The sequence below is a fragment of the Seriola lalandi genome, unplaced genomic scaffold (genome assembly GCF_002814215.2).
Source record: "Seriola lalandi dorsalis isolate HSWRI2012SDOR001 ecotype SW California unplaced genomic scaffold, Sedor1 jcf7180002054889, whole genome shotgun sequence".
In the NCBI taxonomy this organism is placed as follows: Eukaryota; Metazoa; Chordata; class Actinopteri; order Carangiformes; family Carangidae; genus Seriola; species Seriola lalandi.
In genome coordinates, this window is record NW_019525441.1 from 307,161 (window position 1) to 319,339 (window position 12,179).

The window sequence follows — 12,179 nt, forward strand, 5'->3', positions numbered from 1 at the left end:
TTTGGGGGGGGGGGGGGGGGGGGTTAAAAGCACAGGAGCTACCACCCTTGTATCATACCTAATAGCACTGCATCATCCCATTAGCCCAGAAAAGGGTTGCCACACAGGGGGAGGGCACAGGAGCATGAGGGGAATCTAAGGTGGAAGCCACAACACGCCAAAACCCAGCTTATCCAGTGCTGTTTAACTGTGAGGGGACAAATCTTGTTTAGCCAAGGGCTCTGCTGTCACATAGAGTGTGACATGTTTTTCAAGGGAGAGAGAGTTATGGTCAGAGATGTTCACAAATGCTACAGCTAACACAATTCCACAGGAGCTTCAAAGCCGGCATAGCCTAGTTTTGTTTCCCCTAATGACTAATAATGTGATAATAATCTAGGTTAGTATACAAAATTAGTAAACAAAAATGTCAAAAAAAATGTGACTTAAAGCCTCTTGTACTGATACAGTACATAATGCAGTTAAATCACTTAATAAATGATGTATTTCATCCCATTCTGATCCTTCAATTTGCCTCAAGAAACAGATAAAAAAACTTTGCCTAATCGATTCTGCAACATGCTGATCTGTGCTGTCTAGCAAGTTCTGCAACATGCTGATGTGTGCTACAATCTGCCCCCAGGGCTCTGGATATCATACGGGTCCAAAGTGAAGGAAAAGTACAGCGGATACTCCTGATACTGGGTGTATACGAGTGTATGTGTGATATATGGTGCAGTGGATGAGGAGGATGTTGAGAGATATCAGATAGGCTTGGCTCTAGGAATAAAACCCCCTTAGGGGCTCTCCTGATCCCCCTTCCTCAAACTCTCACACACACACACACACACACACACACACACACACACACACACACACACACACACACACACACAAATTCTCTCCACAGTGAAGTACACACACTTCCTTTCACTCTCCCTCACTTTCATGCACACATACACCTCTGCCTCTTGCAAATACGGCCGACTCAGCTGATTTGCCTGAAAGTCAATCTGCCTTACTACTACCATCCTTCCTCCAATCCAGCAGTCCCCAATTCCCAGCCCTTACTCCACATTCTAACTGAGGGAAACCAAATCTCTGCTAGCCATCATCCTATATTCCTCCTCCTTACCTTCTTGACTCGGCCACTTTTTGTGCCCACGAAGACGAGCGAGTGGTTCTTGTAGACGTAGGCAATGACGGAGGTCATTTTGTCGACAGCGTCAGAAAAAACAGGCCTGCCACGCACCATCTCAGACACACCCAATGGTGCGTTCATGTCGAGGCCACAAAAGTCATCATCGATGGTCAAGAGCTGCAGTGCAGAAGAAGAAGAAGAAGAGCGGTTAGTTGAACACAAATCAGACTCAGTTTTCATGAAAACTAGGCTTAAAAATGCTTTCAAAAGCATGTTCAAGGTGAAAGGCAATGCTTGAGCAAACACTTAAGAGCGTGGCTTCTTTTCAATTTTTGAAAAGAGCTGTACACCACACAGGGAGAAAGGTTTCAGTGCATTTCTGTACTGAGCATACAATTCCAGATAAAAGTACAACTGAGCTCAAGATTAATAAAAAATACTAATCAATACCTTGTGTCTGAGTGTGTGAGTGTTTCCACAAGGGACAGAAATCGATATGGGGAGAACAAAGGGGAAGGATTTTGTATGTGAGTGACAGAAAGTGTGAACATTTGTATGCGTGTGTGCATCTGCTGGTCCACATGCAAGAAAATGTGGAAACAACTAAGAGAGATGAAGATGGAAGAAGACTGCAGTCAGGCTCTAGCTAGTAATAACGCCAGAGGCTGCTCTGTCAGGCACAATTCCCCACTGTCCACCCAATGCAACAGCAACTGCAGAAATGCCTGTGCCGCAAGATATTCACTGTGAAATGATTCAAAGTGAACTGGGTGAATAAAAAAAATAGTGCTACACCGTCACACAGCTCTGAGGCAAATCTCCGCTATGCATCTAAATATACAAGTATTAAAAAAAACAGATTGAGAATAAGGAGAATTAGAACTCTTGATGGGGGATCATCTGTTATGCTTTCTATGAGGACACGCTACTGTGATTTTGTGATTATATACAGATGGGTGTGTTTCATGTTTTGTGCCTCTCTACAGTTTGTGTTTTGCATGCATGTGTTTTATCCTGCAGGGATATTCATACCAGTCACTGTGGGCAGAATGACTTATGGGTTTTGATAAGAGAATAATGGTGCTGGGGATTGGTCATTATTCTGTGTGTATAGATGGATCTGAAACACTGGGTTTAGGACTGAAGCAAGCACTGCTTGATTAATAGCTTCGCAATGTGGTGGGTTGCTGTGAGGAAAAAATGCCTTGGCAGTTGACACAAAGCTTTTTCAAAATGCAGAGCAAACATCAGTAGTTAGATGAAATAGTGGGTGTGAGGTATGAAATCCACATGCTACTGTGATGACTTGATGAAAAGCGATTCGTTGTGGACCAATTTGAATGTTGAATGTTTGAAATGAAACCCTTGTAATACATTATGAACAGCCGTGTTTCACTCATAAACCTTTTGCAGCGTCGGACAGCCGATGAAAAATTACTGCCGCTGCTGCAATGTCATGAAGTTGTAATTACAACTCTGCAGAGGGCTTTTAATTTGAAACAACAGATAAAATAGAGACACATGGCAACACCCGGCCAAGGTGAGGGGGAAAGAGAAAGACAAGAAAAAGAAAGAAGCTAGAAGATTCAACTAACATTAAGTCGGATAGATATGACGCACACCACCTTTCATAGTTGGAGTGGCCATCCGGCATACCAAGACAAATCCCTGTCGGCTGCTCAATCAGTGGACTGTCCATAAATCTGTAAAGTTTTTACAGGCTCTGTTGTGTCATTTGTCTATCAGCCCCCTCTGTGTGCCTGTCATTCAGGGTGTCACTCAACCAACATAGGTGTATAGTGCTGCTAGACCGCAACGTCACTTTTTTCCTCCAATTGAGGAAATCGCATATTTGCACATAATCACATAATGCATTTAAAATTCATACCCATATTTATATGCTTGAAGATCCGATCATCATTAACACGTATGTCATGCAAGAGAGCCAATAAAAACATGGAATGGTCAAAGTTAAGGTGTATTGATTGATTCACAATGTCAACTCATGTACTGAGCAACACGCAAGAAAAAACATTCCACCCTAAAAAGTTGCCAGTAGCTTTTGAGGAGCACAGTGAATGAAATTATGTTTTCTACCTTGCTATGTTTAACTAGTAAAAGATAAAAAGGCAGAAAAACATCCTTTCATTCATCATTCTCTCTTCTGATGGTTTCTTTATTTGTGATGCATTTGTAAAGAAACTTTATAAAGCCGGCCTATTACACTTGGACAGTTTGTGCTGCATTCACAGTGCCTGCTGGTAATGAAAGATTGCTCGTAATATTCGCAAAATGATGGAACTATTCATAAGGTCAGTTTAACATTTTATCCTATAGTCTGTTATAATTGACTAATGTATGTAAACTTGCCACCATAGACACAAGTCTGGCGCCAGTACTTAAACAAATGTTGAAATCCAGCCAAAAACTCTCAACTTCAGAAGGAAAAGGTGAAAAAACTATTTCAAATCTACAACTACTAAGTGGTTTGAGCTGTCAGAGGCTAGATGCTCCGGGGGGCAGAGGGTCTTTTAGTTTATGTCTTATTCTCCGTTTTTCTTCCTGCAAGTGTACCCCTGGACTCTTGATCAATCTTGCAAGCACCAAATGTCTCCTCACAACCTTTCACTAAAGGCCATCATCATCAGAAGCCTCTGACTGAGCTGCAGAAGAAATATGGGGTCTGCTTTCATTAGACAAATGGAACATGGCCGGTGTAGGCTACAGTGAGCCTTAAGATATAACATGGGGTTATATGGAGCGGTATGAATGATCAATAGAGATGACTTTAATTTGGGTCAAGATCATTTCGTGGTTAGAGAAAAGGAACAGCAACATATGTATTAGGGAGAAAGACAGGAGTAAACAAAGGTGAATATATGTGTGCACAACATAAACATATTTAAGTGGACAATTTGGACAATAGACGTTTCCTCTGATTTCCCTACCCTCTCCTTTTCTTCCCCCTCGACCTTCTCAGAATGAGCTGCGGTCAAGAATGCACTCTCTGTCCTACAAGTCATGTTGTGGCTTGCTGTTAGACTGATGGTGCTCTCATGAGAATCAGGGTCACTCCGTGAAAATCACAGTGAAATATCACTCTGCTCTGCAGGGTTACTCTTCATGCTAACCAGCCCCTCCTCTCTAACACAATGATTCATAATCAAGACAGTTCCTCAAGCCACTACTTATCTTCACCAGCATCCGCTTGCTATTTATTTTTTCCAAATCACCACTAAAGCTGTTTTTCTATGCATTCATTCATAATCCTTGTTTTTGTGACAGAAAGAAACACCCCCTCTGTGTTGCCATCAGTTATAAAGGAGCTTCATTGTCCCAGGGTTCAAAGGTTAACAGGGTCTATCAGAGGCAAAATGGAATACTTTGTAATATTTGGGGTCTCCATGATTGAATGCTTCCTCAAAAGATAGTAAAAGGTGCAGCCACTTCTTCCAAGATTGATTATTAAAGTAAAAGTGGTTTTCGTTAATAAAAATGAATAAATAAAAAAAAAAAATCACATTATGTGTGTTTCCGTCAACACATCGGAGTGTGTGTGCGTAAGTAAGGGCTGATGCATGTGAAGAGGACGAGAATCTTTTTTATGTGTGAAAATGAGTGTACGAGTGTGTTTTCATCTCTTGTCACTGACACATGCTGGGCTTTTTTTCCTGCTGGTTGCCAATCACAGCCGCCATCTCTGTCCCGCATATTGCAATCTAATGAAATATACTTTCTGTCTGTCAGCCCTTTCAGGAAGCAGACACATTTTCATTATACCACCACCAAAACATGACATTTGTAGTTGTGATGCCAAAGACGTCTCTAGTCAGAATACGAAATAATATCAGTGTTGCCCTTGACATTGTCTACCAATAAGACAATGCTGTCACTGCTTCTATCATGTTTTCTGCACCTTTTCATTTTCTCACCCAATCTATTAAATGCATTTTTAAACTAAGAGGGTTACAATTTTTCACAGTTTTTTCTCTCAACCATTTCTCTCTTAATTTCTGATAGCCAGGGCTTTACAAGTTGTCCAAGCATTGACTGACTACATGAAAACCTTATGGATGATTGTTCATTTTCTTTTTTTCTGTCTTTAACAAGGATCTCCCTCATGAGATGCTTGCATGAACAGATTTGACTACACCAACTTCTGAATAGACACAAATTATGAATTGTTGCAGAAACTCAACAAAATGTCTCAAGTTCATGTTTGCAAGTAAGAAAAAAAATTACATGTGGTGCCAAACACTCACACGGATTCAATTTATAGTATTTCACTTTTGTCTAATCTTTTTTTGGTTGAAATGTGCTCAGAAACATGTCTAAATGTGGACATGTGCTGTCAAAGGCTTCTGTGATCCAGACCCATTGAACAGCCTGGCAGCAGTGCAGAGATGTTAGCAAGCTTCACCTATCTAACCAACTAGAGGCCAAAGTCAAGAGAGGAAGTCTGAGTAAGTGTTCTACATAGTGAATCCCACCCCAAAAAGCAAAAGACAGTAAAAACTAAATATTGAATGCGAAACCTAAAACAAAATTAAAATTAAATGAACAAATAGCTTCAACATTACTCACCAAATATACATATAGAAGTGCTCTCATCCTATTATTACTACAAGTTGGGCTGTCAACTCAAGTAGAGAGGTATCCCTGTTTACATTGGTTATATTATCAAAAAGAAATCCAAAAAGCCATCCAGACATTCATGAACTTATCATTGTTACCCCTAGAAACTCAATTCTTGCTCAGGCTTGGTAGGTATTTCAGCCTGTGTCCGACAGCGTAGCAATGGAGGAGAAAGACAGAGGGTTCCTCCCTAAAGACAGAGGGACAGGAGAGCAGAGTCTCTGTATTTGGACAGAGGCCAGGCAGTGAGGCAGAATCAGGTCACTCTTAGCCATATCCATCTCTCTGCTTCTGTCTGCCTGCCAGGACCAGCACAAAGAGGGCTCTCTTCTGGACTGTGCAGAGGGATCAGCAGATACAGAGTGGAGAGAAAGAGAGGGGGCAGTGGGCGCACGTGTAAGAGAGAGAGTTGCTCAATGCGATTAGTGGGGACTGAAAGAGATACGCTCTCCAACGCTCTCTGATGTATGGCCTAATCTGGGCTTGTACTGTTCTGAGGGCCCGTTCCATTGGCTACAAGTTCACAAAGTTAATGACACACATTAAACCACAGAGACATGCCGCTCTATGTCGCTGCTCAAATGTTGTAGGCTCCAAAGAGTCCACTTTCTTGCACCTATAGCTATTCCTTTTTATTGCAGTTATCATACTGCATGTGGCACTTTCAATGACTTTCTTCCCCAATCCATTTCAGTATGCTGATTCTGCACTTTGTTTATTATAAACAGCTTGGTTTACTGTGGAGTTATTCATGACTACATGGGGAAACTCCCCTCACAGAGAAACAATGGAAGAGTAAAATGAAAAAAATGTATCCCAGTGGTTGCTCTTTGTATAATTAGCCACTTACACATCCAGTATTTTCTTCTAGCCCTACTGTGCTAAATGACCGACCTACCAGGATGATTGGCAGCACTCGAGAATTATGTCATGACTAAGTGGGTTTTGCAGTGTTCATTCAAAGATATAATGTCAACATTCAATTTCACTATAATAAAACACTGACTGTATGACTCCTGCAGAAACAGTGAGTCACTTTGAAGTAAAGCATCTGCTAAACGGTATTGATTACTTTAGCTATATATCAAGATGTATATCACAATGATTTGAAGGCGCCTTAAGTATGTAAGCTCTCATCCTCTAAAGGAAATCATTTTCATCTTTTCATTTCATATGCATAGAATATTTAACTCAAGATATTATTCACATTTTACTAGTACATGGCAATAGAGGAATCAGACCATTTGAATGAAGCAGTTTTATGTCGCTTATTATATCAAATATCAACTATTTCTATGCTACATCAGAGTAGCTGTCACTCAGCAACAGCATCAGCCTCTTCGGTTGGCAGTGTATAAACAATGCGTAACATGTCAAAATAGTTTTGAGTCAAATATTTGCAAAAAATATATCTTTATGGCTGGAGTAGCCACAGTGAGACTGCTGCAAACACTGGGAGGATAAAAAGTCAAATAACTTCAGCCATTATAAGTTAATTTCAGTGTTTAAATTTTAATTGTTATGATTTACTCAACAGACCAGGTTTTATAATTAGCACTTATATAATGAACCTGCTACAATCAGTTATGTTAACTGCACATGACTTCTCTATGTCTTTGGTATTATCTGTGATCTGCCAACACTAGTGAGAAGCTGAACAATTACATCTGGTACCATTTTTTATGCCACTAAAAGTGCAAATTTAAATAAAGCTCTAGCCCTCATTTGGTTATGTGCCTGTGAGTAAGAGAGTTTGTGTGCCAATGTGTGTGTGTGCGTGTGTGTGTGTGTGCGTGTGCGTGTGTGTGTGTGTGTGTGTGTGTGTGTGTGTGGTGTGTGGCTACTGTGCCAAGATGTAGTCTGTCTGACTAGTGATCCATGGTGCCTTCCATCACACTACCAATGCGTGACAGGACACACCATCACACACACCACGAAGTAAACACACACACACAGTGCAAAGCACAATTCCACTCCCACTTCACTAAAAATACTCTGCCAACTCTGTTTGCACTCTTCTTTATGTTTTTTTTTTTCTTATTCAGTCCTAACAGCATCTCATCACAACCTTCTAGCTGTTGTGTCCTGTCTCCATAGATGATTTTCCTATTTCCCTCCTCACAAAAACACAGTCTATTTTGGAAACTGTCCAATCTTATACCCAATTGAGCCATCTGAGAGCTCTTCTCCTTTTAGATGCCCGATTCAGGCAGAAACAGAATGGGTGAGATAGAAACAGAATGCCAAAGGAGAGAAGCCTCAGCATCAAAGCCATGCTGGTCAAATATTCTTACAAACACACAATTACTTTTGATTGCGCATGTATAAACATATTGGCAAGAGCTGAAGAAACAGTGAAACATTTCTCGGATGAAATTTATAGTGTGTCCAGGTCATGGGCAAAATACATTCGACAAGTCAATGCAGCGTTAAGATGAGTGACTTACATCAAATATGTGGATGCAAAAAATAGCATCTATCTCACAAAAACAGAATGACATGTTAATGAGATGGGAAGATACATACACAGCGCATTCCACAACAAACGGAGATATTCTTGTCAAAACTGAATCAAATGAAAAGATTGTTCTTCTTCCTAAGATCAAATGTGCAGTTCATTGTCTTAGTAAGAGCAGGAGTCATGTGAATCTGTTTCTGATGGCTGGGGTTCACTGCTCTTTGCCACTTTGTTAACACATCCGCAGGGCATTCCAAAAGAGAGAGCATTTTTTGCAGCACTCTGACTGAATCATGCTCAATATTCAGTTTGAATGCAAGAGTGTCGACATGGACTACAAGAGCTGTCACCAAGTAGATTTAACTTCCCCCTTTTATGGAGCCCTCGGGACTGTTTCGAAACCAGTCACAATGATTAGGACTGAAGAAAGAAAGAATATATATGTGGGCACGCACACAGGGCTGGTTCAATGCCTGACAGTGAGGTCATTTCAGGAAAGGTGTGCCATCAATTTTGACACATAAGTGCATTCACAGAATGAAAAGTGGGGAATGACAGCGCAAATTAGTGCATATTCATATTAAACAAAGCGAGAAAATGCAGCAAATGTGTGTATATTGGGGTGTGTACGGGTATACTCGACTATGCACATACTTCTCAGGGAGTGCCTGAAACAAACTTGATTTATTTGCATGTTCTGTTGGCAGGTTTTGATGTGAGGAGGCAGGCTTTGATAAGCCTGTGATATTGTGTAAATCCATGTTTGCGGATGCTCGCACCTGCCAACCGTTAGCTGAGCAGCTATAACAGATAATAAATATTGGTTAGGGAAAACAATCAAATCAAAACGAAACAGCATGAGGATTTTGGAATGAAACTGAGACATCACTAAAGCAGATCCGGAAGAGAGAAGGTAGAAGAATATCACAGGAGAGGTAGCAGTGTAAAAGATGCAGAGATAAGGGGAAAGAGTAAATTCACAAATCCAACTAGGAACTGAAAAAAAACAAAACAACTTAATATCATAAAGAAAACGAGGTTTCAGATAACTTCCTAACCCATATTTTCCGCTTCACTGTATATTGGCAGCAAATCTTTCGTTTCTTCTTGGAATGATCACTAGTTATTACCATCTCATTTTTCACCCACAACTGTTTTTATTCAAGTGATAAAAAATGAGCTGTGAAAAATAAGTCTGCATGTATTACCAACTACAGCGATGACAGTTTATTAGGTATAATTATCTACATAATTATGATGTGAGTAAAGGATGAAGTAAAGTGAAGTACTATAGGGGTGGGTGACCTGACGATCTCATATCATGGACGGGTTAGGGTTGATCTTACTTTTGCATATACATACTTTTCAGATGAATTATACAGATTGCGTCATTAAAAATGTACTATATTCAGATATTTCATTTTTAAAGTTCAGTCGCTGCTAACTGGCCCATTGTCAACTGTTAAACAGCTAACCCGCTAACAGCAAGGGGGGACAGCAGTCCCTGTTCTGCGTTAGCGAGTTTGGTGTAGCGGTCAGCTGCAAGTGAACTTTCTAATCAAGACACTTTCATACAGCATCTTATAAATGCAAACCAGCGCTGTCCAAATGAATATTCCATTAGAACTAACCAAAACGTGTGATTGGTTGTGGCAGAACCATAAACCGGATACAGCGTTGTAGGAGAAGGAAAGAAGAGCAGCAAGCAGACAAACAACAACTTCCAGTCAAGATTTTCACAATAAAATCAGAGCAGAAACAGGATGTAGATTGTGGTCTGTGATTCTACCCAAAAAGATTGTCCCATCATCTTTTGGCCAGATTGCCCAATATATAGCCACACAGTATGCATATGAGGAGAGTATGGTGGATGGATGTAAAAAAAAATAAATAAATAAAAAACAGGGATTTTCAGACTGCTGTTCATTTCCCGCTTGAAACTGATAATGACAGTTATTTGTTTAATCCACGATAGCTCCTTAACCTTAACGTCTGTTTATGATTGTAGCCATGGTCCTCTAACCTTAAAGAAGTACTTATTTAAACCCACACCAAAATCTTTCCCTAAATTCAACCAAGTTGTTTTTGTGCCTAACCCAAAACAAAGCTGTGACCATTACATAAGTTTAACCGCATGTTATTTACTGTAAACATAAGGACGAAGGTGCGGTAGACCCTTCGCCATAGGGGCGCTATTTCAGGATACGCTCTTATTGATCATATCAGAGGACTTGTTGCAACAAAAATTATGAGATTGATTGTTGGAAAAGACAGAGCACACAAGAGTATTTAAGAGCCAGACAAAAAGATAAAGGTAGAGGGGAAAGGAATGAAGGCACCCAAATCAGTCAGTGCTTTCAGGCAGAGGCCAGCAAGCAGAGTATGGTGAAGGAAGCAGGAGACTTGTTTAATCACAGAATAATGATATTGTGATGGATTCTGACCTTTAGCAAGTGGTATCATGTATGGAGATTTAATTAGTGAGCCAGCCAGCAAGCTGGATAGCGGATATGTGGATGGAGTGGGGTGAAGTTGGGGGGGGCAGTCTGGATGTTCTTAATGAATCCACTAGCCTTTCCCTTCCTGAGGATGTGGCCGAGACTGACTCATCAGCAGCAGCAACCAACCACTGATTAAGCTCTGCAATCAGTAGGAGGAGGGATGGAGATGGCCAGCACAGGAGACAACACTGTTCAAAGGTTAAGTTCAATTCAGAAGAAAATAGAAGAAAAGAAAGAGTCAACAAGATGAAACATGAGCATGGGGGGAAGACAGAGGATGTCATATTGGAAGACTTCCTTTCAAGTGAAGGATGAAACAAGGGAGGGATGATCATGTGTGTTGGGGGGACTGTGAGAGAAATCAAGGAAAAGACTCAAAGAAACAGCAGCAGCCGAGTAGAATAATCTAATTAATTGGAGTGAATTCAGAATGTGAAGTCGATAGCACATGACAAATGTGGAAGAATAGCCCGTGGCATGTTAGTTAATGACATGTAATTAATGATCATTAGGAGAAGGGATGAGAGGATGGCCGTGGCCCGTCAGGGACTTACAGGCGACCTTGTGATTTTTCCTCGATGTTTAGGGGGGGTTGAGAAACAGAACTTCACTCTATACTTATGGAGAGCACTGTACGGGAAAGGGGACAGAAGGACAGAAGGACAGACATATGTAGGGGGAACACAGTAGAGAAGACGGGTTGGTGGGAAGCATTTCATAAGAACACGAAGAGAAGGACAGGCCAAAGGAGAAAAGAGTGGCATAGGCAGTGAGCAATGAATCAAGGATGAGAGAGAAGAGAGCAGTGTGAATTTATTGCGATCCTGCTGTTTTGTTGCTCTGTTTTTTTTCTGCTGACACAGTGAACATGGAGGGAACAGGCAGCGCTTTTTTTTATAGGTCACATGCCACTTCACAATGATCTATGGATGCAGGCCCTTTGCAGACTTATACTGTTGAGCACGCATTATGTGGCTCAGCCAACCGTGGCCATTTGGGGGAGGCATCCCCCTTATTCTCTCACTTCCCATCTATCCTCTCTTCTGCTCTCTCACCCATCATGCCACTCTCTGCAGGTTCCTCTTTCCATCTCTTCCACTCCAACTGAAAGCCTCTTAAAGATGGTGTAAAGCAACAAATGTCGCAAGTGTCAGGAATAAGTGGTTTTATGTTACTACCCAGGCCTGTGTCCTCCAAATGTACTTGTGACCTTGCACATATTCTTTTGTACTGCAATGATTTGATTATTTCACATTCCAAAGCATTGGCACCTCAAAATATAAATATTTCATTATCACAAATTATTCATCACATAGGATGAATGACTTCACCGTTAATCTAATGGTAGAGCACTTCCTATAAAACCTAAAAAGCGTGCGTACAAGTATGAGTATGATGTTCTTTTTGTGAAGGACCTTGTGAATTTTATTTCTGTGGAAGGTACTATATCAAATAAAATCATTAT

At 40.8% G+C, this 12,179-nt stretch overlaps 1 protein-coding gene across 1 annotated transcript in view; it reads right to left on the minus strand.

Annotated features, from left to right (window-relative positions):
* The window catches only part of plxna4 (plexin A4), a 236,378-nt gene that overhangs the window by 194,867 nt on the left and 29,332 nt on the right, over window positions 1–12,179 (minus strand). The window contains exon 3 of the mRNA XM_087180100.1: window positions 1,115–1,297. Coding sequence (XP_087036226.1) covers window positions 1,115–1,297 — 183 coding nt within the window. The remainder of the gene's footprint in view (window positions 1–1,114; window positions 1,298–12,179) is intronic.